Source organism: Malaclemys terrapin, chromosome 1, assembly GCF_027887155.1.
Source record: "Malaclemys terrapin pileata isolate rMalTer1 chromosome 1, rMalTer1.hap1, whole genome shotgun sequence".
Classification (NCBI taxonomy): domain Eukaryota; kingdom Metazoa; phylum Chordata; order Testudines; family Emydidae; genus Malaclemys; species Malaclemys terrapin.
The window spans coordinates 160,741,768-160,769,448 of NC_071505.1; the positions used below are offsets into that span (position 1 = coordinate 160,741,768).

The 27,681-nt window shown below is 41.6% G+C and overlaps 1 protein-coding gene across 1 annotated transcript; it reads left to right on the forward strand.

The window, feature by feature from the left end:
- Positions 1–8,118: 8,118 nt before the first annotated feature.
- On the forward strand, positions 8,119–27,266 carry LOC128846464 (T-cell receptor-associated transmembrane adapter 1). Its single transcript, XM_054045582.1, has 6 exons — positions 8,119–8,239; positions 18,245–18,358; positions 20,191–20,227; positions 23,795–23,856; positions 24,980–25,038; positions 26,248–27,266. The coding sequence occupies exons 2-6, from the start codon at positions 18,247–18,249 to the stop codon at positions 26,497–26,499; spliced, it is 522 nt and encodes a 173-aa protein (XP_053901557.1). The 5' UTR covers positions 8,119–8,239; positions 18,245–18,246; the 3' UTR covers positions 26,500–27,266.
- Positions 27,267–27,681: the final 415 nt, after the last annotated feature.

Consider the following 27,681-nt stretch of genomic DNA (forward strand, 5'->3'; position numbering starts at 1 on the left):
AGACCCAAGCATCAGAGAAAATGTTAAACATACAATCTGTTGTGCTACAAATCCCTCAGATGTTTCTTCTCTCTCTTACCATAAATAAGAGATTAGGAAACTTCTTTAAAGGAAGATCTTTAGAGGGAGATTTTTTTTTTTTTTTTTTTTAAAAAGAGGTGGCAGGTCCTTTCCTAGATACTATCATTTCCTAGAATATGTACTTAAAAACATCAAAAAAGTACCCTCACTGTAACTGCAGAGAGAAAGGGCTTGTGTTTACAAATGAAGTATTGCACAGTTGTGTATACATTTATCAGCTCCATCACCAGGTATATACAGGGAATTAGCCCAAACTCCCCCTCACCCTCATTTTTGGGCCAAATTCAGTTCTCATTTACAGCTAATTCTGGTGCCTTGTAGTACCTGACTCCAAGAAGGTTTCACTCATGTAATGGAGGGCAGAACTTGGGCTTCTGTGTCTACTAATATTAAAAATGCAGAATTACATGGTGAAAAAAGGTTATCAGTTACATAGTCTCAAGAATGATGACCGAACTTTGCTTTGCTTGGTCCCTGACTATGAACTAAACCTCAAAGTCTTTGATTCTTTATTTTCTTATAAATGATTAGTGTCTGGCTACATTTTCTACAGTGAGCATCTTAAGAAAGTGAGCTGGGGACGCCTGCCAGGACAGCCGTAAAAGTCACAGAACAGACATTTAAAAGGGAAGAACAAAAGGGCTTGTAAAAAAGGGAAAAAACCCACAAACCAACGTGGTCAGCCTTGACCACATGGCTTTTTACAAAGGCTGTAACACCTGTGTTGTTTGAGTACTGAGCACTCCCCTTCTGAGGATTATATACAAAACAGTGCTAAAAGCTGTCCATTTATTTTTTTAAACTACAAGTGTCAAACAAAGCTACAGCACAGGTTCTTCCCTACTCTTACATTAATATTTCACTACATCTATGGAGAAGTCCCTTTCGCTAGGGTGACCATGAATGCATTTTCCATCATACTTTCACCTGGAAGCAAAGCTGAGTGTTTTAAACTGTACCTTGAAGTCAGCAAAGGGCTCCATACATGTGGGACCATTGCATGTTAAACTCACTTACTGTTCATTTAAATTGTAACCACTTTGGGGGCATGGCTCATCCTTTATGTTGTGTTATGTGTTATAGAGAGTAACCTCATGGGTCCAGTCTTCTAAATCTACTGTAATATTATTAATACTAGTATTCTGCGTTGTCACTGATGGAGAAAGTGAATTAACATGAAAGCAAACATTTCACTTAGGGCTCTCACTGCCTACCCTGCATTCAGGAACTGGCAGCTTCTGACTACCGGCTAAAGAGCCTGCCTTTTAATTCATTATTTTAAAGTTTGCCCTTCAGGTTATTTTGTAAGCCTCATGGTTGGCTTCTTCAGGAGCCTTCCTAAAACAGTGTGAAGAATGACTCATTGGGAAAGTCAGACATTCCATTTCTCTCAGTGGTGCCTGTCTATTTAGTATTATTACAAGCTTGGCTGGTCTTGTATTGACAGCCATACAGCAGCGTGCTGTACTACAGTTCAGTGATGTGAACAGACTCAAGCATTTTAAATTGTCAGTCAAATCAGGCTCTGAACTGAAGTCTCCCAGCAGCTGCCAGCTAATGTCAACAGTGGTACCTTTTATTTTTAAAGGCCATTATATGGATTTGCTTATCTTTATGAAAGGACAAGAAAACCACCACTGAACCCCTCTGACCAATATTAAAAATACAATAAATCACTGAAAGTGGCCCAGTGCAGATCATACATCATCTACTAATGATATGACCTGACTCTGTGATGGCCTTTAGTTTTTTTGAGTGCTAAATTCACTTACAATGGTGGGGAAAAGAAACAGTCACAAGTGACTTAAAAATATTTCCTTGTCATATCTGCCTTTTCATAGAATCATAGAAATGTAGGGCTGGAAGGGACTTTGGGAGGTCATCTAGTCCAGCCCCATGTACTCAGCCAGGCCCAAGTAAACCTAGACCTACCCTGACAGTTGCTCATCGAGCCTGTTTTTAAAGGCCTCCAATGATGGGGATTCCAGAGCCTCCTTCAGAAGCTTTATTCCAATGCTTGACTGCTCTTCCAATGGGAAAGTTTTTCCTGATATTTAACCTAAATCTCCCTTGCTGCAGATTAAGCCCATTACTTCTTATCCTGCCTTCAGTGGACATGGAGAACAATTGATCACCATCCTCTTTAGAACACAAGATTTTAGCATACAACAGGAATGGCAATGCTATTCTTTAGACCCAAATGTGTCAATAACCTCCAAATAAAAATGTGTAAAATAGGACTTTAGGAAGTAGAAAGCAAGGAGAGTCTGTTTGAGATAGGAAATACCACAAAAGGCATTAAAAAAAATTGGATAATCACATATAGGGGTCTCACTAATTTACACAAGTCTTCTGGACTAGCAACAGAGCTCTTCCCTACTGCACGTGTAGGCACATACCGACTGTTGTATTACAAAGAAGTTGGTGCACGTTTTTCTTAACCCACATATTCTGTTGAAAAGGAAATAACACAAGAACAATGCTAAAGCAGTACAGTGTGGTGAGACATCACTATTTTCATCTATCAGATATTTCTTTAAATAGCCAGCCGCAAAACATGGCTGAGCTGAAAAGCAGCTTGGTTATTCAGCCTATTAGCTACTGCAATATAGTACACCACTTCTTTTACTTTCTAAGGCACTGGTACCATAGGTGCGGACTCGGCGGGTGCTCCGGGGCTGGAGCACCCACGGGGGGGGGGGGGGGAAGAGAGGTGGGTGCTGAGCACCCACTGGTAGCCCCCCTACCAGAACCTCCCCCCCACCCCGCCAGCAGGCCCTGCAGATTAGCATCTCTCCCTCCCTCCCAGCACCTACCGCCCACTGCAGATCAGCTGTTTCACAGCATCAGGATGCGCAGGGAGGGAGGGAGGGAGAGGCGCTGATCTGCGGGGCCTTGGGGGAAGGGGTGGAGTGGGGGTGGGGCCGGGCAGACCTAGGGGGGAGCACCCCCAGCAGATTAGAAACTCAGCACCTATGACTGGAACTCAAACACCTAAGCAGGGAACAAAGTTACATAAGCTGACAACATAATAGTGGCAATAATACTTTGAGATCTATTGAAAAGCACTGTGTAAATGCAAAGGGGATTAGAATGAAGGGTTAACACAGTATCACCACCATGTGTATACATGAGTCTCAGACACTCAATGGGTAAAATTTTCTAAAGTGCCTAAGTCCCATTTTCAAAAGTGACAGCTGCTTGGCAGCTTCTCTCTCACTTCTAGTCAATGGGCTCCTAATTGTCTGAAGTGTTGTAGTCATGTTGATCCCAGTATATTAAAGACACAAGGTGGGTGAGGTAATATCTTTTATTGGATAACTTCTGTTGATGACAGAGAAGCTTTCAAGCTCTTCAGGTCTCTGTGTAGCTTCAAAGCTTGTCTCGCTCACCAACAGAAGTTGGTTTAATAAAAGATATTACCTCATCCACCTTGTCTCTCTAATGGGTTCCTAAGTCACTTTTAAAAATGGGAGTTAAGCACAGTTTGAAAGTTTTACCCACAGTGTTATGAATTCACCTCACACTATGGTGCAAATCAGAGAATAGAAGTTCACAGAGCTGGGAGGGGGTAAAGCCAGCAAGAAAGAGGCGAACCAGACGCCCTGAGTTCTGTGGGGCAAGTCATGTTAGCAGCAGGATCAGACTTCTACTTACAAAGGGGAAAACTTATTTAAAATAAAAAAAATAATAAAAATAAAAAACCACACATGTTGCTTTGTTAACAGTGTCAAGGGAAATTATGACTATCAAAAATCTACTCATAAGTAGAATATATAAAAACATTCCTCCAATGGAAAAGTCCCTCTTTACAGTGGCTATCAAAAGAGCCACTGGCAGAGAGGGATGACTTCTGTCTCTCTCTTCCCCTCCCCCCAGTAGCAGCTCTCCTGAGCCTGAACTAAAGCCCATTGAAGTTAATGAAAAGACTACTATTGACTTCAATGGATTCTGGACAACGGGCTCTGCCTATTCCACTTGGGTCCAAAACCCACTCAGCTTTCTCATGCAAGTAATCCCTAAATATTGCAAGACTAAGGTGTGTTCTCTCTCTCAATGGAAATTTTGACACTGATTGCCACAAAGATAAGAGGTTTTTCTGCAGATTCAGCTTAGTGTCAGCGTCCTTGAGAATAAGGTTGTGCAGAAATCGGAAAAAAGTAGTGGTTTCCCCACAGGAAATCTGAGATACAGGTTGTAATAAAAGCCATCATTTGCTCGAGTGAGTGGGCTAAAAATAGCAGTGTGGCTGTGGCAGCATGGGCAGCGATCAGGCTAGTAGTCATCCAGCTACATACACGGGGGTCAGGCAGGATTGCATGCAGGTGGCTAGATCCAGCTGCAACCAGTAGCACCGGCATGCTAGCTGAAGCAGAGCTAGTGCATGTCTATCCACATACACTCCAGCAGCTGTGAAGCAACACCCTTGAAGTGAATCTGTTCTGGAGCGCTGGGAAAAGACAACTATAGTTGAAATACACCCACATTTTTGAGGGGGAGTGTGCATGGCACTGCAGAAGTGGAATCCAAGCTGGCCGCAGTTGGACACTGAATGCACAGAGACTACTCAACACATCTGAGCCCCAAGTCCTGCTTATGGGCCTGTTTACACGGTGGTGTAAGTCAGGAGTAATGCCACTGACATTACACTGGAGTAAAATTGCTGTGAAAACAGAATCAAGCCTTTGGAGAGGGACTTAAGTGGTGCAGACCTAGCACATTTCTGCCCACTTGCGCTGGGGAAGCACCTTCTCAGTTGCTGTGTGCCCTAAGACAGAGGCTCTCAACCTTTCCAGACTACTGTATCCCTTTCAGGAGTCTGATTTGTCTTGTGTACCCCAAGTTTCACCTCACTTCAAAACTACTTGCTTATAAAGTCAGACACAAAAATATAGGAGTAAAAATAAAGCACATTACTGAGAAATTGCTTTGTCTCATTTTTACCATATAATTATAAAAAAATCAATTTGAATATAAATATTGTACTTACATTTCAGTGTATAGTATATAGAGCAGTATGAACAAGTCATTGTATGAAATTTTAGTTTGTACTGACTTCACTAGTGCTTTTTCTGTAGCCTGTTGTAAAACTAGGCAAATATCTAGATGAGTTCATATACCCCTGGAAGACCTTTGTGTACCCCCAGTGGTATGCATACCCCTGGGTGAGATCCACTGCCCTAAGAGATGCACACTGTAAGCAGAATTACTATCTGCACCTTGTAGTAGCACTGAAACTATTCAGGACTTTCACCATAAACTAAATCACTCTCCGTTCACCAGTGCATTCCATTGTTAGCCACGATGCCACTTATTATGCTGAGGGCTGTCTGTCTTTCAGTGGTTTTGATTCAGGTAATCATTATCCTTTAGGAAGCTGGCTCATACACAAAGTACACATGAAGGGCCAAACTCTGCTGTCAGTTATGCTACTAATTTCAGTAGGAGTTATGTGGGGCATAAACACACCTGATGATTTAGCCCAATTCCAGAAAGTTATATTACCAATGCTTATTGAGACTGATAGAATGACTCTCATTCTTAAACCCCTACAGCAATATGTGCAAATTGCGAGTTTGCAAATATGGAATACAATTTATGAAGCTAATTTACCCTATTACTTGAAAGAGAGATGGTTCTCTCCACTCTAATCAAGTATACCTGAGCCTTGTACCATCTGTCTAGACTGTCATTCCTTTGATTTATGTACGTGTTTTTTCTCTTATTTGATTAATTTGTTTTACATCAATTTTTGAAAAGCAATTTATTTTTTTAACAAAACTGCTGAGGCTTCCCATCTAGTGTTTGCACTATAAGACAGACCGTATAAACAACAACATTTCAGTAGGGCAACTATTCGAGGGAGTGACAAATCTCATCTCTCTGACAACATTAGAAATTAGTTCCCATTAGAAGAGGGCAAATGGCAGGGTGATGGTGGGTGGAAGCATTTAGACACATTTTTGACAAATCCTGACATTCCTTTTAATTTGAGTGGATTCGAACCTGGTTTTGTCTGAGATTTCCAATCAAATTGTGCAGGCTGTGGAGGTTTGGATTAGAACTACACAAAGCAATTAAGGTAAGGATGGGCTTTTTGATAAAAAGTTTTGCTCGAAGATAGTCTTTTCAGGCAGCTTGGTGCCCTGGCCAATAACTTATTCCTGCAAGGTGTGGAGTACTCTACTCAGAATCAGAAGTATACTGAGACACCCACAAAGATGGGTCTTATTCAAACCAATACAAGACCAGGCCACTGCCTCAATTTCCCACTCCTTTCACCACAGCTGGTGCTTTGTAATTATTCTCCCCTTATGGGGTCTGGTTTAACAGTTCAGCTGAAACCTAGAAATCTATAGCCTTATTCTCCAGCTTGTTTACTCATTCATCCCTAGATAAGATACTGGTGTAGTAAATGCATTTTCTAAATATTGATCTAAGAAAATTAATATATAAAAATAATCCTCAAGGAATAGTTGGAGTAGGAGAGGCATGGAAAACAGCAGGATATTTTTTCCCCACAGAGTCTTTTCCAATGGGACTGGAATCAGCACCAGTATGATAAAAATGTAAAACATACATGAAATTACAACTCTTATATAGACTGCAGAGACCAGCAGGGTCATTTTACTTACTGTAGGTTTATTCAGAAATTATATAGAGTCAGAATGATTGTTTTTGCATTAAAAAAAGTGTATACATAGGTTTAACCTAAAATAAGGCATTTTAGTCCGAGGAAAACAAAAATAAAAGGCATGTCTCCATGAACGCGCAGTGTGTGCATGTCTCCTCGACAACAAGCTATAGCTTCTCTAAGAACAAAATGGCTTCAGTATCTGAACAGCAGGCAGATACCACAAAAATTTAAAGATACAATACACTATGACCTGGCCTCTGCTCCAGGTCTTGTGCAGGTTATACTTGTAAATCTGCATATTGCAAGAACCTAGATAATAGATTTTAAGGTGTGATGGGGGCCATACTATGATCTATGCATAACACAGACCATAGAATTTCACTTAGTGATTTCTACAACAAGCCTGTAAATTCTGGTTGAGTAGAGCAGGGGTAGGCAACCTATGGCACGCGTGCCGAAGGCAGCACACAAGCTGATTTTCAGTGGCACTCACACTGCCTGGGTTCTGGCCACCGGTCCGGGGGTACTCTGCATTTTAATTTAAAATTTTAAATGAAGCTTCTTAAACATTTTAAAAACCTTATTTACTTTACATACAACAATAGTTTAGTTTTATATTATAGACTTATAGAAAGAGACCTTCTAAAAATGTTAAAATGTATGACTGGCACGTGAAACCTTAAATTAGAGTGAGTAAATGAAGACTCGGCACACCACTTCTGAAAGGTTGCCGACTCCTGAGCTAGAGTATCTTTTTAAAAGACATCCAAACTTGATTTAAAGACTTCAAGTGACAAAGAACGCACCAGAATCCTAAATAAGACATTCCAGTGGTTAATTTCCCTAACTTAAAATGTTGAACCTTATTTGCTGTGTGGAACCACAGGTGGGCCTGAATTCAGCACTACTCTGGTGTCATTCATACATGTCCAGTTTCCCCACAAAACTGAACAAAGTTTGAATCTGGATTCTGAAGGATATATATCCATTGTATTAAGATGTCACTCCACAGCATACATGACTGTGCTGCAATTGTGCTATTGAGGTAACTGAATACTGTTACCTTGGGCATCGGCCTTGTTTCTCACTCAAACATACTAACCATACCATTGAATTTAATGGAACTATTCATGTAAGTACTGCCTAACATGAGCGGATTGCAGAATCCGGATCATCACATGAGAATTTTAAGTCTCACCGTCTCATGCTTTTTTGGTGGCAGGACAGATAGATAATACCAAATACAAATTCAAGTGCTCACACATGTATGTTTCACTTCTCTTTGAGGAAAACAATGCAGGAGATCGCCCATTTGATACGAGATAAAAACCGCCTCCACCACATTTCCTGTTCATAAGTGTGCAAGGAACAGATGTTAAGACTGAATAGAAGTCCTCAGGTACATACTCAAATTGCAAGGCCAAAGCAGAACAGCACATCAACATCTGCCAACGTTTTAAAACCAAATTTTGTTTGAGATAAAGGGGGAGGTCTTGCTACAAAACAGCAATATATGAACAGGTACGTCTTTTCTTCCTAATCTCTTGTTTCTGGGTGTATTGTACAGAAAGAGTGTTTCAATGGATTACATATCCCCCGAGTATGTTGCTTAGAGACTCAAAGGCTGAATATTAATAATAATGAGTCATCACCATAAACCTTAGTTAATCTCCAGCTAAGTGGGCCAAAGTGCATGAAGATTTGTTAAAGAAGAAGAAACACTGGCATAATTTTTAGACTTAAAATTTTTGCCTGCATAGGGGGATCTGATTTTACTGTGTGCTTTTTCCCTTATAAAACTTCATACTTGAGATCTTAAAAAGCAATTAGCCACGCTCTAGTTAACTGCAAGTTAAGGACTCCTTTCCAGGGAATCAATCCTGTCTTTAAAGTTCACAGCCGAGGAAGCTTTATTAATGTTAATTTAACATTCATCAGTCACTTAATGGATTTTTGGGTAAGGGTCATTACTACAGAACATTATCCCACTGTTTAATTGGAAAGAATATTTTCTTTTCATAGACTAAAATCAGATTTTAGTCTGCACAGAGAAACAGAAGGGCCAATGGAAGCATCAAAATCCACTGACTTTTATCCTCCAAATCACCCCTTAAAATCTGGATCATGTTGGTAGTGCGCAAAAGTAATTCAATACATTTCCCTCTGTGATACAAGGTGCTAGAGGATGTGGTGAATCCAGTTCCAAGTGGACAGATGTCGGTTTCCATGAGAAATCAGAATTAATTGGGTGCTGGTGAAAGGTGGTGAACTGACTGGTTTGGGGGCCTCAATCATTTATTTATCCTCTGAATAGCTATAGCTTGGGCTGCTGCAGTGCTAAGCTCCCCCACCTTGCTCCTGTACCTTACTTAGAGAAGCCTTCATAGCAGTCTCAGCTGAAAGAACCGAACAGAGAATGAACTGTCTGATCCTGCTTAGTGATGGCTTCTCTAAATCAGGTACAGGAGCAGTGTGGGGAAGCTTGGCACTGTAACAGCCCGAGCTATAACTATTGGATAAATAAGAGGATAAATAAATCATTGATTGCCCCCAAACCGGTCAATCAATCAAAGGTCACCACCTTTCACCAGCACCCAATTAATTCTGTTAGAAGCCTTGCTGTGTCCCCCCCTTTCTGATTATATCAGAGCTGATGAGCAGGAGTTCAGACAGTGGATTTTTGATTGCAATTCTAGTAAAGTGGGCTCTGCAAACAGGACAAGATATTCACAAGATATCTGAAGAGGGGAATTAGAAAAGGGTAAAAAGCAATTGCATTGCTAGAAAAATATTTAAAAAGAATCTTGAACTTTTTATTAGCACTATGATAGTACCATTAATGTACAAAGCAATGTACAAGATGCTAAAACAAAGGGCAAACTCTGCCCTGAAGATCAGCAGCCAAAAAAAGCACACACAGGCATCATCCAGTTGTTGAAATTTACACGCTAAAGCAGTGGCTCTCAAACTTTTGTACTGGTGACCCCTTTTACATAGCAAGTGTGAGTGCAACTCCCCTTATAAATATATAAAAACATGTTTTTAATTTAACACCATTATAAATGCTGGAAGCAAAGCGGTTTTGGGGGGTGGAGGTTGACCGTTCGCGACCCCCCCATGTAATAACCTCACAACCCCCTGAGGGGTCCCAACCCCCAGTTTGAGAACCCCTGGACTAAAGGGACCAGAGGAAGGTGTGTGTTTCATTTAGTCTCCCCTCTCAATTTGACCTGTAGTTTGCAAACCAGTAATTCCTTGGCTGAGGGAAACAATAGAGTAGCACGAGAAGTGGCATTAATTCAGAAGAGACCCAAATGCAAAATGTTTTTAATATACAACCATGTAATGTATTAAATATATCCCCCCACAAGGTACAAAAATTGAAACCTAGAATTCCTGGTTCTCATTAATTGTTTTATGAAGCTCTTTGGGCCACATTGTGACCCTCTTCCTCACACACAGAGGAGCATGTTGCTCCAAAAGCAGCCCAATTGACTTTGATAAGATTTGTACCTGGAGCAAGCTGCTTTTGAGAGCAAGTAAATTATTGGAATCTAGCCCTTTACGTTTCTTTGTCAGAGTCTGAAAATGATCCTAGAAGCCCTTGATGAAATTGCAGATTTATTATCGTCAAGCTACAGTTATTATTCCTACAGATTTTCTTTGTTCTGAGACATTTTTTTTAAATAAAACACACAACTCAATTGTTTCAATCTTTTGTCTTGTTTTTTAAAAGAGGGTTCAGTTTGATCACTTATTTACATATAAATGGAGAGAATGCAACCAAATGTGGTGATAAAGATCTTTAAAAACAATCTCTCGCCTACACAAAATGTACTGTTTTTGCAATATATAACAGCAGATTATGTGGATGAGAATTAAAATTAGAGAAATTAATCCATAGAGCAATCCAAATGATATAGACAGCTTCAATTATCTACAGAGACATTCTTTTCTGTGCAGAGCTATTGGGTTTCCCCCACCACTGCCTCCAAAGTTGTGGATATTGAAATAATTCATTTAGCATAGTAAATACAGGTAGGAGTCTATTGCAAGCATGCGGGTGATAAAGGATCAGATGGGGAAAAGAAGGGGAACATATCTATAAAGCTAGGAATATGGAACTACAAGATTTTGCTCATTTTCTGTTTAGATAGTGAAATTAGCTTGAAATTTACATTTAAAAAGGGTTGGGCACACAGAGAGGCATTCTTAGGGCCTTATGGATATCTTAAGACTCATTGTTCATGAAATATAAAAAAAAATGTTGGCTGACAAGCAGATCAAATATGTGTTCACTTATGTAAGAACGATTAAAGATTCAGAATAGAAATGGAATATGTGTGTATTTATATTTCCAACTTAAATAAAAGCCAATAACAGAATGTTTGAATGAGGGCTTTGGAAAATAATTTTAAAGATTTAAATGTAAAGTGACCCCCTGAGGAAAAAGCTCAATTGGGTGTGTGCCTCCCCTCAGCCCTTCTAAATATTTCTTAATGAAGTTACAAGCCTTTTTTTCCCCCCCTTTTAAATAGTTGTGGAGTTTGTTTTTAAAATAGTCTGGTTGTCTTTTTACATTAGAAATTCAGATCTTGCATCTCCTGGTTTTGCTAGGAGATTCTAAAAAGACGTAGGAGGCTTGTGACATCTTAAAATACCCAGGAAGTTAAACCTGATTAACTGAGAAGTGAGTTTTATCTAGACTGAAATATTGGTTTGTTATTAATGCCAAATTAAATCAAATGCCCCCAAACCTGCTGGGAGAACTGTTCATTTTAAAGGTTCAGTAACCCCGGCCTCTTCAGTTAGGGGCTGAGAAAGCTCAGTTCACACCTCAGACTGCTCTTCCTACTCCAGCAAAGTCAGGGAGGATTAAAATTCACAATATTCCTTCAGTAAAAGGACAAACTGGATTTTTGTTTGTTTTAAATTTCAGGCCTTCTCTACTTCAGAAAGGGGCACCATCTCCACTTTAAAAAAAAACAAAACACCACTTGCAAGCCACCTTAAAACTCACTTTTTGGGAGACTCTTCTACAAAACTTTCTAATCCAATGAAGGCAGGAATGACATTTTTATCCATTACAGCTCCTTATACTTTCCTCCCTCTCAAGCCACGTCATTTCCTTCTCTCCCCCATGCCTGGCAATAAAATGAAAGTAGAGAAAATGAAAAGCAAAAAGAGAGGTTGGGGAGGGGAGAAGGGTAATAAATATCTTCAGGAGTGAGACAGCAACACAAGCAAGGATGGTTTTGTGATTAAGGTATTGGACCGTGACTCAGGTGATCAGAGTTCAATTCCTGGCTCTGCTGCAAGACTTGTGATACTGGGCAAGTTTGGGGGAGATTTTCAGGAGACCCAAAACCCTTTGCAGTTCCTGGAAATTTCCCCTAAGAGGAGATCCCTTTGTTCCTCATTTCCTCCTGGAGAAGAAATGGGGGTAATGCACACCTATTTCATAGGGATCTGAAGTCTAAGTTCTATTCATGATCTTCAAATGGCAGGCACTTGTAAACATACAAGGTGTTACTGGTGTTCAGACAGCATAGCAAAGGAGAGCCTAGAAATACTTTAGGCAGGCAGAACTGTAGTCTCAGAAAGCAGAGGCCTGAAAGATGTTTCAGACGCACTGCAAAATAATGGGAGAAGTCTCACAGTAGCAACAGCTGTGATCTGACTGCAGCAGTGTGTCTTCTGGGAGAAGGAGAAAAAAATAGGGCTTCTTGAAACCAGCACTGCACTTGCCAAGAAAATATTTTTCTTAATATTTAGGAAAATGAACTAAGGAGGTTTCATGCCCCATGTGAGAGAATGCTAGCATGAGAGAGATTGAATCAGAGGGAGCAATGTAGTTATAGTGCTCAAAATATTCCATACATTGTTGAACCCGGGGAACTATAGATCGGTCAGCCTCACCTCAGTCCCTGGAAAAATCATGAAGCAGGTCTTCAAGGAAACCATTTTGAAGCACTTGGAGGAGAGGGAGGTGATCAGGAACAGTCAACATGGATTCATCAAAGGCAAGTCATGTCTGACCAATATGATTGCCTTCTATGAGGAGATACGGGGAAAGCAGTGGACGTGATATATCTTGACTTTAGCAAAGCTTTTGATATGGTCTAACACAATATTCTTGCCAGCAAGTTAAAAGAGTATGGATTAGATGAATGGATTATAAGGTGGATAGAAATCTGGCTAGATTGTCAGACTCAATGGGTAGTGATCAACAGCTCGATGTCTATTTGGCAGCCGGTATCAAGCGGAGTGCCCCAGGGGTCGGTCCTGGGGCCAGTTTTGTTCAACATCTTTATTAATGATCTGGATGATGGGATGGATTGCACCCTCAGCAAGTTCACGGATGACACTAAACTGGGGGGGAGAGGTAGATATGGTGGAGGGTAAGGCTAGGGTCCAGAGTGACCTAAACAAATTGGAGGATTAGGCCAAAAGAAACCTGATGAGTGCAGAGTCCTGGACATAGACAAGTGCAGAGTCCTGCGCTTAGGACGGAAGAATCCCATGCATTGCTACAGGCTAGGGACCGACTGGCTAAGCAGCAGTTCTGCAGGAAAGGACCTGGGGATTACAGTGGATGAGAAGCTGGATATGAGTCAGCAGTGTGCCCTTGTTGCCAAGAAGGCTAACGGCATATTGGGCTGCATTAGTAGGAGCATTGCCAGCAGATCGAGGGAAGTGATTATTCCCCTCTATTTGGCAATGATGAGGCCACATCTGGAGTATTGCGTCCAGTTTTGGGCTCCCCACTACAGAAAGGATGTGGACAAATTGGAGACAGTCCAGCAGAGGACAACAAAAATTATCAGGAAGCTGGGGCACATGACTTATGAGGAAAGGCTGAGGGAACTGGGCTTGTTTAGTCTGCAGAAGAGAAGAGTGGTGGGGGATTTGATAGCAGCCTTCAACTACCTGAAGGGGGGTTCCAAAGAGGATGGATCTAAACTGTTCTCAGTGGTGGCAGATGACAACACAAGGAGCAATGGTCTCAAGTTGCAGTGGGGGAGGTCTAGGTTGGATATTAGGAAACACTATTTCACTAGGAGGGTAGTGAAGCACTGGAATGGGTTACCTAGGGAGGTGGTGGAATCTCTATCCTTAGAGGTTTTTAAGGCCTGGCTTGACAAAGCCTTGGCTGGGATGATTTAGTTGGTGTTGAGCAGGGGATTGGACTAGATGACCTCCTGAGGTCTCTTCCAACCCTAATCTTCTATGATTAAGTAACACCACTTAGCCCCTGTTACTGGCAGATCTCTATACCTGTGAAGCCTCATTGACTTCCCTGGGACTCAGGAAAGACATAGGGGTCCCGATATGCCATTCTCTTTGTCGTATCAGGGCCTTAACCCTTAAATAAGAGAACAACTTGCAGCCTGGGTATCAAGTTGATTACAAGTCAGTTGGCTGTCAATGAAGAAGCAGCCATGTCAGCTGGTGGTTTCAGCAAAGAGCTGGGAAGCAGGGAGTTCTAAGAGAGGCCATGCCATACACTCACTGTGCCACTGTATCCTGGCAAGTTGTTGGACCGTCTTGTTGCCTCAGGTCAAATCACCCTGAAAACCAGAGGCAAGATCCGAGCTGCAGTGACTGAGGTCAATAGGACACAATGAGAAATACCTTGTTGGTGCTCTACAGATAAAATCATCGTACTACTATACAAACGAATACCGAAGGGGAGAGGCTGAAAAGGCTAAAAAAAAAAAAACCAAGGAATGGAAATTCGATGGCTTAGTTTAAAATGCTTCAAAAAGTGGCTGTGGATGGATAGTGTACAACAACCAACAACATTCTTTCAGAGAGAAAGTTATGATTAAAACAATTCTACAAAGAAGAGGAGATTTGTGGGGGAAGCAACAAAGAGTCCCTTATAGACTAACAAATGTATCGGAGCATAAGCTTTCGTGGGTGAATACCCACTTCATCAGACGCATGTAATGGAAATTTCCAGAGGCAGATATAAATAGGCAGGCCAGAATCAATCAGTCTGGAGATAACGAGGTTAGTTCAATCAGGGAGGATGAGGCCCTCTTCTAGCAGTTGAAGTGTGAACACCAAAGGGAGGAGAAACTGCTTTTGTAGTTGGCTAGCCATTCACAGTCTTTGTTTAATCCTGAGCTGATGGTGTCAAATTTGCAAATGAACTGAAACTCAGCAGTTTCTCTTTGAAGTCTGGTCCTGAAGTTTTTTTTGCTGTAGGATGGCTACCTTTAAATCTGCTATTGTGTGTCCAGGAAGGCTGAAGTGTTCTCCTACAGATTTTTGTATATTGCCATTCCTAATATCTGACTTGTGTCCAGTTATCCTTTTACCGTAGGGACTGTCCAATTTGGCCGATGTACATAGCAGAGGGGCATTGCTGGCACATGATGGCATATATAACATTGATGGACGTGCAGGTGAATGAACCGGTGATGTTGTAGCTGATCTGGTTAGGTCCTGTGATAGTGTTGCTGGTGTAGATATGCGGGCAGAGCTGGCATCAAGGTTTGTTGCATGGATTGGTTCCTGAGTTAGAGTTACTATGGTGTGGTGTGTGACTGCTAGTGAGAATATGCTTAAGGTTGGTGGGTTGTCTGTGGGCGAGGACTGGCCTGCCTCCCAAGGTCTGTGAAAGTGAGGGATCATTGACAAGGATAGGTTGTAGATCACTGATGATGCGTTGGAGAGGTTTAAGCTGAGGACTGTAGGTGACGGCCAGTGGAGTTCTGTTGGTTTCTTTCTTGGACTTGTCTTGCAGCAGGAGGCTTCTGGGTACACATCTGGCTCTGTTGATTTGTTTCCTTATTTCCTCGGGCGGGAATCGTAGTTTTGAGAATGCTTGAAGATCTTGTAGGTGTTGGTCTCTGTCTGAGGGGTTGGAGCAAATGCGGTTGTACATCAGTGCTTGGCTATAGACGATGGATCGTGTGGTGTGTCTGGGATGGAAGCTGGAGGCATGAAGGTAGGTATAGCAGTCAGTGGGTTTTCGGTATAGGGTGGTGTTAATGTGACCGTCACTTATTTGTACCATGGTGTCTAGGAAGTGGACCCCCCCCCGTGTAGATTGCTTTAGGCTGAGGTTAATGGTGGGGTGGAAGCTGTTGAAATCGTGGTGGAATTCTTCCAGAGTCTCCTTCCCATGGGTCCAGATGTCATCAATGTAGCGTAGGTAGAGAAGGGGCGTGAGTGGACCAGAGCTGAGGAAGCATTGTTCCAGGTCAGCCATAAAAATGGTGGCATATTGTGGGGTCAAGCAGGTGCCCATAGCAGTGCCACTGGTCTGGAGGTATATATTGTCACCAAATTTGAAATAATTGTGCGTGAGGAGGAATAATTGTGGGGGAAGGAATCTTATACCAGAGACTTGTGCAATTTGTGATGGGAGCAATTTTACTACCAAGTACCATCTCCTGGCTCTTCTGGTACATTTCTAGCTCTGGCTATTGAGCAGTTGTTCTGTACAGACACAGGGCAATAATTGTGAGCCTGACATTGCTCCCAGTAAAATCAATGGAAGCTGTGTCATTGGCCTCAATGGTAGCAAAATTGAATTCTAAGAGTGTGATCCAATACCCTTAAAAGTCATTTAGAGTTTTTCCATTGATTTTAATGACAGATGGATTGGACCTTATGAAAAGGACATTTTACACAGAAGCAACCGCTACTTGGCTTTTATTATTATTATTTTTTTTTAAAAGCAGCTCTTGCAGTATGTACATCATTAGGAAATAAAAAGTGCTGCAACCAGAGGGAGCAATGCTCCAGGTGAGCAGCAGCTAATGAGCTGAGCAGCAGCTAACAAGCAGCAACTAATGAGCTGAGCTGTCTTTTCTCAACAGGAGTGAAAGCCCTGGCTCTTCCTGCAAGGAAAAAGTTTCCCCCCTTTAGATCTTTGTAAAAAATAGGCAAAGGAAGTTCAAGGACAATCAAATGAGAATGACATTAAGGGTCAGATCAGACCTGCTGATCAACCTTCACTCCAATTGCCACCCCACGCCCCAACCCCCACATTGGCCCCTTTTCCAGCTCAGTCCTTTCCTGCAGCATTATTGGAGTTCAAGTGCTTTCAACGCCCTCCCTCTCCTGCAGAGATCCATTTCAAGTGCTCAGATACTGCCATGATGGGAGAAGCAAGAACCTACAGAGAAGCAGATGTAGATTCAGGTTGCCTCTACTCATACAGTTGACTGTTTCTCTCTGGGAATAGTTTTCCCACTACTTGGCAGATAAGTGTAGTCAGATGCATGACACACTGCCCAGTTTTGTGGCTATGTCAGAGCAGGAGGTTGCAAACACACTATGGTCTTCTCACCCAGGCTTGGTGGTGGAGAATTTGAATGAGCTAAGTTAGCATCACAAGATGAACCACTGTGAAAAATGAGGAAGGCATTTGGTTAGGGAGGTTCCTGCCTGAGTACCTGTCTGGGACACCAAGGAGAGGAGGACATGGGATGGAGGGGCCTCAAGCTGCCCCCATATCCCCCCCACTATATGCACAATTAATACTGGCTGGTTATTACTTTAGGGTTCCTTTGAAGCTATTGTTGCTAAGATCTGCCTCTGAAACCCTTTGGAGGTCCATGGACTCCCAGCTGCTTATATTCTTACAGTGCTGGGTCCTCAACTTCTCTCCCCCATCTCATTAACGGGGTAGAAAGACTTCTGACCAGTAGCCCAGCTGGTCAGGAGGAGAAAATGGCAGTTTTTGGTAGGGGAAGAGGGAGAAACAGGGCTAATGTATTTTTCACTGGAAAGGAGATGTGGAGAAGGAGCAGAAAATATGAAGATGCAAGAATAGACCAAGCCTTGGGGTCCTTTTGGAAAAAAAAAAAAAAAAGTCCCAATATATGACCAAATAATGAAGTCTTAGCCTTTAAAGAGGCAAACTCCCACTGAAGCCAATAGTTTTGCCTGAATAGAGAGTAAGGCCTTGACTATCCAGGGAGTTATTCCAGAACACTTATTCCATATTAGCTCCATGTGTGAATGCTCATATTCCAGAATTAGTTTAAACTAGTTTGGAATAAGGCACTCTAATTCTGGAATAAGAGTGTCCACACATGGAGTTAATCAGGAATAGTTAATCTGTGTTCAATTCACACTATACTTTATTCCAGATTAATTTTCATATAAAGGCTTGTCTATAACTTCAGAATTTGGCTCACCAACCCACGTAATTCAGCCACAAACTAGCAGTTTTTGAAAAAAAAAAAATCTGTGCATTTGTGTGGTAGAAGCCTTTTTATTTTCCTAGTAGTTTGGGGATCATAAACTGATAACAGCATTTTGGTTTGACCTAGAGTGGGGTTACATGTCATCACTACAAGTAGTTTATCAACACTAGTTTTGTACTCTTTGACATCCAAACGTTCTCACGAGTATTTAATTGGGTTGCATGTCAGTGGCTGTGCCTGGAATAAAAAATTAAAGTCACCACCTCAACTAAAGGGGGCGAGAAGGGGGAAGAGGGGAGGGGAAGTGCAGCTATTAGACAACGCATAATATGCAGGAATTTGCTTTCTGTTACAGAAATGGAGTTTGAATGCCACTTTTCAATCTGGGGACTTCTAGCCTTTATGACTATGGGTCTGATTGTTTCATTGGTCATAAATATTTCATACTGCATAGCAAACAAGCAAAAAGGTAAGAAATGACGTTCGTGCATGCGCACGCAAAAGATTGTGTTTGAGTATTTGAGAGAGACTACAAACAAATTCATCACCACTGGGAATTTTCTGGCAAGCAGACAAGGTTTTTAAAATGAATCTTTTTCTAAAAATTTATTCTAGTACTAATGCATTTTTAACTTGCAAAGCACGGATGCCTGATGTCACATGGTATGACAACTAAAAATAAAAGCCTTCAAATCAGTATTACTCCATAATTTAAAAAAAAAAAAAAAAAAAAAAAAGGCTAAAAACAATCCTCCAACCTACTGTCCCCAAACAAGCCAGCCAGATATGAGGAAGGGGCAGATTTTAATTCAGATAATGTTTTCAACATTTTTCACATAGACAATTTCCCCCATCTGTAAGTTTTAGCTACCTGAATTTCAGACACGACAGCACTAGAAGCACACATTAATACAAGCGATGAATCTAGGCGGCAAGATTTTCTCCCTCTGAATTCAGGAATGCTTATTAGAATTTCAGACTTCATCCAAATTCTATTTTTTCTTCATTAGGAATTCAGCTCTGCTCCAAAGGGTGTGTGTGGGGGGGGGGGGGGGGGGAGGAAGGGGGGGTTGTGTATGTGTGTGTGTGCGCATGAGAGTGTGCGCACACCAAGGTAGCTGTCAAGCCATCCTATTGCTGACAAAGAGGAGACTTATTTTGCTTCATAGATGCTAGCCCATGACTATTGGTCTGGTCTTCACACAGATTTTACATTGGTATAATTATTTTTGAATAGGGGTGGTTTTTTTTTTTTTAACTGAAACAACTATACCAGTACAACCCCTAGAGTGGATGTAGTTACACCAGTATAAAGATAGCTTATTCCCCTTCCTATATAGGAGTAAGCCGTACTGATATAACCAGCCCTGGAGTGGTATAACTGTGTCCCTACTAGAGAGGGGGTTATATTGCTTTAACTATATCAGTGCACAGGTATACAAATTGTGAATAAAGAAGTCCTATGTAAACAACTGGTACTAGCAGTGCACAAGAAAAACGATTTGGCTGAGAGCTGCTAAGGTGACACCTACTCAATGAGCTGCAAGGTAAAATATTTTTATGATGAAAATGAAATTATTTCCAAAACTAAGCAGGGGAGCAATGAGATTGAGGATGTGATGTCCATGCAATCAGATTTTCTGAGAGGCACATTCTGGAGGCCAGAACGCAGAACTGAGAGACAGGAATTCTTGAATTCTAAACCCAGCTCCAACAATTCATCCCTTTGTGTCCTGGGACTCTCTGCTTAGCTTTCCCTATTTGTATAACAGTAGGTACCCCCTTACTGAGACATCACTAGTAACATTTGTAAAACCAAATGAAGAGGAAAAGGTGGTGAGCCTACCAAGGCTACTGCTTACTCACACAGCATTCTTTCATTGTTTCCTTGTTCTACCACATCCTGTTTATCTCCACCGAGTGTGGTGCATCATAAGTTTACACTGTAAATTCTTTGGGCACAATGACTAAAATGGGGACTTAATGGGGGCTTGTAGGCATTAGTACAATACACAGAATATTAATAAACGGTGTTAGCCACAATTTAAATCTAGATACTCCTGAGGGGGAAAAAAAATCCTCAAACTGAATCTGAGAGCCTACAGCTTTCAATCTCACACAAACAGCATGAATAATGCTACTGAGACATTCTTAGACTCACATCACGTTTCTCTCCATGAGTCACACAACACAATTCTGTTAAGAACAAAGCCGTAAAGACAGCAAATGGAACTGTTCAACAATTACACAATTAATATTTTCTTTCTGCTTAAACTACTTGTGTTTTAAAATATTTTCCAGGTTACACGTACAGAGACTATCAAGAATATAATCCAAGGTATGTTGAAAATAAATTATGTCTGATTTTAAAAGGGTAAAATAGAGTATTAAGTTACAATGTCTGGATTTGAAGGAATGGACCAGAGGACATATAAAAGGTCTTGTTTGATGTACAGTAACTCCTCACTTAAAGATGTCCCAGTTAACGTTGTTTCGTTGCTGATCAATTAGGGAACATGCTTGTTTAAAGTTGCGCAATGCTCCCTTATAACATCATTTGGCAGCTGCCTGCTTTGTCCACTGCTTGCAGGAGGAGTAGCCCGTTGCAGCTAGCTGGTGGGGGCTTGGAACCAGGGTGGGCTGGCCGCTCCCTCTCCCCCCTCCCCATCAGCTCCCGACTCCCCTAAGTTCCCTGTACTGCAGCCGCACAGCAGGCTATCAATTCCTGGCAGTTCAGCTGTCCCTCCCCCCACTGCCATGTGCTGCTCCTGCCTTCTGCCTTGGAGCTGCTCCCAGAGACTCCTGCTTGCTGTGTGTGGGGGGGAGAGGGGGAAAGAGGGGCGCTAATGTCAGGGTCTCCCCCCCGCTCCTGCACCCCGCTTACCCCTTCTCCATATACAGCAGGGAGGGGACACGAACGGAGAAAGGCATAGAGAGCTTGGGGCAGCAGCTGCTATCTCAACTTCCTGATCCACTTAAAAAGACAATGCATTTAAGAGTGGGTCAGCTTACTTAAAGGGGCAGTGTACATCTCTCTCTCTCTCTCTTCGCCCCCCCCCCACACAAGGTGTGGGTCTGTCTCTGTCTGCTATGCTGTCTCCCCTCCCTCGTGTTCATGCTGCCTTGTGTGAGAGGCTACATTAACAACAACGTGTTAACCCTGGAGGGCTCAGCCGACTGCTAGTTCATCATTTAGCAGCAAGACATTCCCTGGGAAATATTCCTCCCTCTTCCACCCTCTAACTTCACCACCTCAACCAAGCTTCACAATCGTCATAGCTGTGAACAGTATTAAATTGTTTGTTTAAAACGTATACTGTGTGTATATCTATACAATATATAGTTTGTCTGGTGAAAAAAATTTCCCTGGAACCTAACCCCACTTAACATCTTTTAATGCTTAAATTCGCATTTTTCAGGAACATAACTACAACGTTAAGCGAGGAGTTACTGTACATAGAAACATTTTTACAGCTAAAAAGGGTACTTAAGGAATGAAGGAAAGAATGCAACTTGTAATGGGACATACTGCACTCACTTTATTAAGCAGTTGGAGGGAGTTCTATTAGCAGTATGAGAAGTATGATAGAGTTAATCAGTTTAGGATAGCAGGCTAAATGGGTATTTATTATTGCTTGGCCTCAGCGAGAAGGAAGATGAGCCCTCCGAACTCACTGCTAACTGCTCTCATTAATTACCACTCTATACTCTTAGTATTTGTACTTATATTTTACAGAATATGTTTAAAAAAATGGCTCTGGATGATCTAACCTCATGTTTTTCAGAAAACGGAGACATTGACAAAGCCCTTCTTCACCTCAAAACAAACACATAAAAACCTTAATACAAAAATGCTGTCCTCCAACAATACCCTACCGTTGATTTGTCTGAAGTTAGCATGTAGACAGCCATAACTGCCCAAACAATGAAAAATACCATTTGAAAAACTATACCCCATGACTTCATTCATTCTGATCAGGCACGGAATAAGATGCATAGCTAGGAATGTGTCATACAAAACATCTTTCAGCATGCAGAAGCCTGCATGCACAATTTCCATTTTTTGGGCACACGCCATTTTAAAACATCTAGCCTTTAAATTATACCATTCATTGAGTATAGGATGCTCTTGAGCACCAAGACCTGGAAGATTCTGGATGTTCTATAATGCAAACTGGGGATTGCACTTGCCAATGATTTCTTTTTCCTTCTTCAGATCTGCTTTTCTCCTCTACACTTTCATCACCTTCAGTTTGTAGAGCTTTGAAGGTCAGAAAATATTTGGGCTAAGTGTGGTTTTTACAAAATGGATTACAAGCATATTAAATTCTTCAAGTGAACTACAAGGATGATATTACAATTAAGATCCTGAACTGGGATTCAGGAGATCTGGGTTCAACTCCTGGCTGTTTCACAGACGCCTTGCCCCAGGTCCCCTATCTATAAAATAATACCTGTGGTCGCCCACACTTTACAGTCCAAATAGCCAAGACAGGTGATCTCTTCTAAGGCACATATTGGTTTTTGTTAATTACACTGCTCTACAGCCAAAATGCTTCTGAAATAAATGTAGTCAAACTTTACTAATTATGGGTCACTGAGAACGAAAATGATGCTTCAAATTGTTGATTGGCTCTAGTTTTCAAGATATGCTATTGGGTCAGTATATACGACCCTTGACTTGGGAATGGCGGAGGATAAGTGAGTTATAAAGGGAAGGGATCTCAATTTAAACCAGAAATGACTAAAATACATCTTTGACTGGATCTATGAATAAATCTATGACTGGGTTTGGACAGTACTTGCTTTTTAGGCAAAACAATGAATGATGCAATCTGAAGCTGGTATTGCGTCATACATGATATGAATTGCATCATGTTATTTCTAGAAGTCATGGATGATGCAATCATAACGGAGCTTACATCACTCTGCTGAACAAGTTGCCCTATATCAGCTCTAGAAATCATACAGTGTCATGTTCTCTTATTTGTCAGTGTTTGATTTTGCAAAGGGACACATTTCTGTTTAGCCAAAGTGAGCAGAGATGCCTCGTACTTGTGTGAACAGTGCAGATAACTGCTATGTTTGTGGTGAAGTGACTTTTGCATCACAAAAGCGCAGTATAACCACTATGGTTAAGAAAGCCTATCACCTTTATTTTGGCTGCAAAATTGGAGATCAGGACAAGAGGTGGGCCCCACACATGCTGCAACACTTGTGCAACAAGTCTTCGCCAGTGGTTGAACAGGAAAAGGAAATCTATGCTTTTTGCAGTGCCAATGATTTGGAGAGAGCCAACAGATCATACCAGCAATTGTTACTTCTGCATGCTGCCTCCATGAATACAAAAGACAAGCCAAGAAGTGCCAAGTAGACACTGAATAGGACTAAATTATGTACATAATAGTTTTTTGCCTTTTGTTTCATAATACATTTTATTTATATAACCCTTTTGCTGATTTTTAAAGTGTAACAAACAGGACAGGTGAAATATTATCATGTAAAGCAACCATAAACATATGAAAAGACCTAGGTTTACAATTTATGATTAAAACTCTACTATCTACACAATATACATAGACATAAAATGTAAAACTTAAATATCATGGAAACAGTAGCCAGTTGTTTTAATTGTCATATTTGAATTCAGCACATCAAAATACATAATAAATAGCACATTTTATCTCTGAAGCAGACGACTTCTCAAAAATCGTAAACCAGTGTTATCTATGTATGTAGGTCTATATGAAAAGTGCTCAGCGCAACGGGCTCCTAACCTTGATTGGGGCCTCAAGACACCACTGCAATTTAAATAAAAAAGGGTCAGGTTCGCTATGTGCAGCATAAGATACTTCAACACACAATTAGAGAGTGAATTAAAATTATTTCTGATTCCCCATTATAGCTATGAAGATGATTATACTGAAGAATGCCCAGTTTATGGCAACCTCAATCAGGAGATTTTAGGTAAGATATCTTATTCTAAGAACTTATTAAAATCAACATACATTACTTAGAGTCAGAATGATTAACATCCTTTATGAATGGCTCTTAAAACATGAATTTCTGAAGCACTGTTTGTTGATAAAATGGATACGCACTTGTTCCAGTTACAGGGGAGAGAAGCAGTGAACCTCCAAGTTGCTCATTTTAAAACCAAAATGTGTTAATTCCCATAATATTAACCTAGAACTTGGGATAGTGCTGAGACAGTGGATTGACTAGTGCAAACTGAGTTTGCTATTTTACTCTCCAGACATTAAGATATGTGAATGAAGAGGGCTATTTAAAGGTTCTCAAAAGCACATAAGGGCCAGTCTAGTCTACATGCAGAGTTGCACCAGTTTAACTAAAGGTGCAATGTTAAACCAGTACAAAAGGCTGCGTGGACTTATTTCAGATTCAACTAGGCTTATTTTGTTTTTTTCTTAGAGAGATTAGCAATAGGTTTAAACTAAACTCAAAGAAGAGAGTGTTCACAAGGGGGTTTGCACCAGTCTAACTAGAACCAGTGCAAATTTGTATTCACACCTTCAGCCTCAAAACTGCTCTATGAGGGAAGACGTCCATGTTATCAGGCATAAAATGAGGCATGAAAAGAAAAGGTAACTTGGCCCAAATTCATAGAAAGTTAGTGGCAAAGCGAGGAATAGAACCTTGTCATTTTGCCCCCCCCCAGGCCCTGCCGTTACTCTAACACTGACTCCGGGTATTTCTCTTACCCAGGTACTGTCCCTTCTCAGCTATATTTAGCTTGTGAGACCTGACAAGTTACATGGTGACTGGCACTATCAAGTCTGTCAATGTTTTAAGTTATCCCATAATTAAAAGTTCCAGTAAAACTTTTTCTGGACAACCTAATACTGTCCAATAATGTGATACCGTGAAAATAAACTCTACCCAGGGATTTCCTAGCTTTTTATTTCCTGGCAGCCGGGAGAGTGAGAAAGGGAATATAGTTTAGAACCTGAACTTCCACTAAAGTAGATTTGGAGAATTGAGTTCTATAACAGGGTATCGGTTTACTCTTTAAACAGAGGAAGAATCTTCTAACCACTATGAAATTTTTTCCATTTCTAATCATCTCTAGATGAATGTTGCTATGAACAAATGAAGGCCCACCCGCGGAGAAACGCTAATGAAGTAAAGGTACCCTTATTTCTATTCTTACTCTTAGCCTTCTGCATTAAGGAAGGCACTTTGCCTCAGAGCTCCTCAATGGCAGAATATAACCCAAGACTTCAGTCTTCTCCTTACAAAAATGGACAAACCAATTCAGCAGAGCACTTAAGCATGTATGTAGGGTGTTTTGCTCCATCAGGACCTTAATTGAGGAAGTCTGAGGATTGCAAGCAGCTAAGTACCAGTCAGATGTGTCAAACTTGTCAATTCATCCATTAGTCTGATGAAAGATTACATGTTGAAATCATTTTAGTATTTTGATTACCAATGTTTTGTAATGTGCTCAGCCATGTAGTATTGGGATACTGTATTAAAAACTAGAAAACCAGGATTTTTGGTTATGCGGAAGACATATCCACTACTATAAATTCAGCAATGGCCTGAAATTAAAAATGTTGCTAACCATTGCTAATAAGAAGTTGCCAAATAAGTTGCAAGCTGAAAAACATGGTACTCATGAATTCATTAGGGATACAGTTCTATATTTGATTATCTCTAACATGCCCAGTACAAGTACCCTAAAAACATAAGGCCCAGAGTCAATACCACACCCTGTGGCCAACACCACACATCCTCCCTACTCCCAAAGCAAAACCGGTGTAGGATTTTGCACACCCTGCAAAAAAACTGGCATCCGAGTTAACTCTTTACTAAATACCAGGATAGGGAAAAGAAGAAACAGGATTGGGAAACCATCTAGTGATGTCTCTGATCCCAAAAATTTGGGGTTGACTTATACCAGTAACTCCTAAAGTGGGGTTCCCACACTCCTGGGTGTCCACCCTGGGTTATGCAGGGGTCTGTCCCTTGAGCCAGGCCAGAACACAACAGCATTCTGGCACTTTTGCCGCACAGAGAACAAAATGGCATCCTCTGCATAGCATGACCTCACACATGCTGTGAGAGAGAAGTCACATTGGCAGATATGTTCCAATAGTACCAGAAACGAAAGGGGTCCAGGACATTTAGTCAGATGCCAAAGGGGTCCTTGGCAGAAAATAACTTGCAAACCACTGACTTATACAATACATCCCTCATCCTTCAAAACTGAAACATCTCACAAGAACACTATGCTGAAGGTTCCAGACTGGTGGGTTGCCTTAAGAAGCTGAAAATCTTAAAAGGTGTAGTGATTAAGGAAAGGATTAAACTGAACAAAAATGATTTTCCTCTCAGGTGGACGCTGAAGGTCAGATGTGCTATGCCTCCCTCGATCACAGCATCAAGGAAAAACACAGGAAGCCTAGGAAAAAGAAAGCTCCTCCGTTAGAAGTGAATGAAGAAGAGATGCCATCTAAAAACAGCACCCTGGCTTCCCAAACTAGCATTTATCTCAACAGTGACCAGCTGGCCGCTGAAAATAAACCAACAGAGGAAGCCATTCATGATGACCCTATCAGACTGTTTGGCTTGATTCATGCAACATAGGAAAAGACTCCTAAAGAGGATCCCTGATCCAAATGATCACAGAAGATAAAGTAGATCTTTCACTTGTTTATGTTGTGGGAAAGAGACTGAATAAATAGTATCCTGAATTTGGGAGAATAGCTTGGTAAATGAAACACTGATCAATGGTATAAATGGGTAAGTGATGCATTCAAATTGCTGGGCATAACTGCAAACTAATTTAGGTCAGCAGGTAGCAGGATTTTAGACACAGACTGCTAATTTTTAAAGCAACCCAAAGAAGAGCTGGCCGCCTTCATATGTATCTATTTTGTAAAGGAGTTACAAAAGCCAAGTATCTCTCAGAATTTGCCCCCAAATTAGCAATTATCCTGCATACTTTATAGCAGGACTTACTTCTTCATTTCTGTTGTCCATGGATCCCACTTCAAGGGATCTAAAATGGGCCACATGGCCCTCTGTAGAAAGCTAGCATATTTTGTCTGTTATTCTATGTTGTTTCAGTAGTAGTTTGGGAAATCAGAGGCACTTTAAGACTGACATATTTAATAGTTAAAACTTGTTCTGCTGTTCAATATTTAATACTTTGCTACTGTGACCTGCAGTAATATTTAAGGTTAATTAGAAAATGATGTAACTGCTTCAGTTCATTTCATTAGTGCTTTGTACATCCAGCAAATTTAATGATATCCCTTGTATACTCTTAGCTTCCTATGGTGAACAGTACTAGAATCTCAAATCTCTACTTCTGTACCAATAACATTTTATCTGTCTGTATTCAACAGTCTATAAAATAGGGTTACCATACGTCCGGATTTTCCCGGACATGTCCGGCTTTTGGGGGTTCAAATCCCTGTCCGGGGGGAAATCCCCAAAAGCCGGGCATGTCCGGGAAAATCGGGAGGGAGGAATGGAGGGCTCGGGCGGGGCCTCTTTGGCCGGGTCGGTGCGGGGCCGGGCCGGGGTCGCGGGGCCGGGGGCATGGTGCCGGGCCAGGCGTGGGGCCGGGCGGGGAGCCGGGCGGTGCGCCGGGCCGCGGGCCGGGGTAGCGGGGGGGTGCGCGGGGCCGCGAGCCGGGCCGGGGTAGCGGGGGGGTGCGCGGGGCCGCGAGCCGGGGTAGCGGGGGGGGTGCGCCGGGCCGCGGGGCCGGGCGGGGAGCCGGTCCGGGGTAGCGGGGGGGGTGCGCGGGGCCGCGAGCCGGTC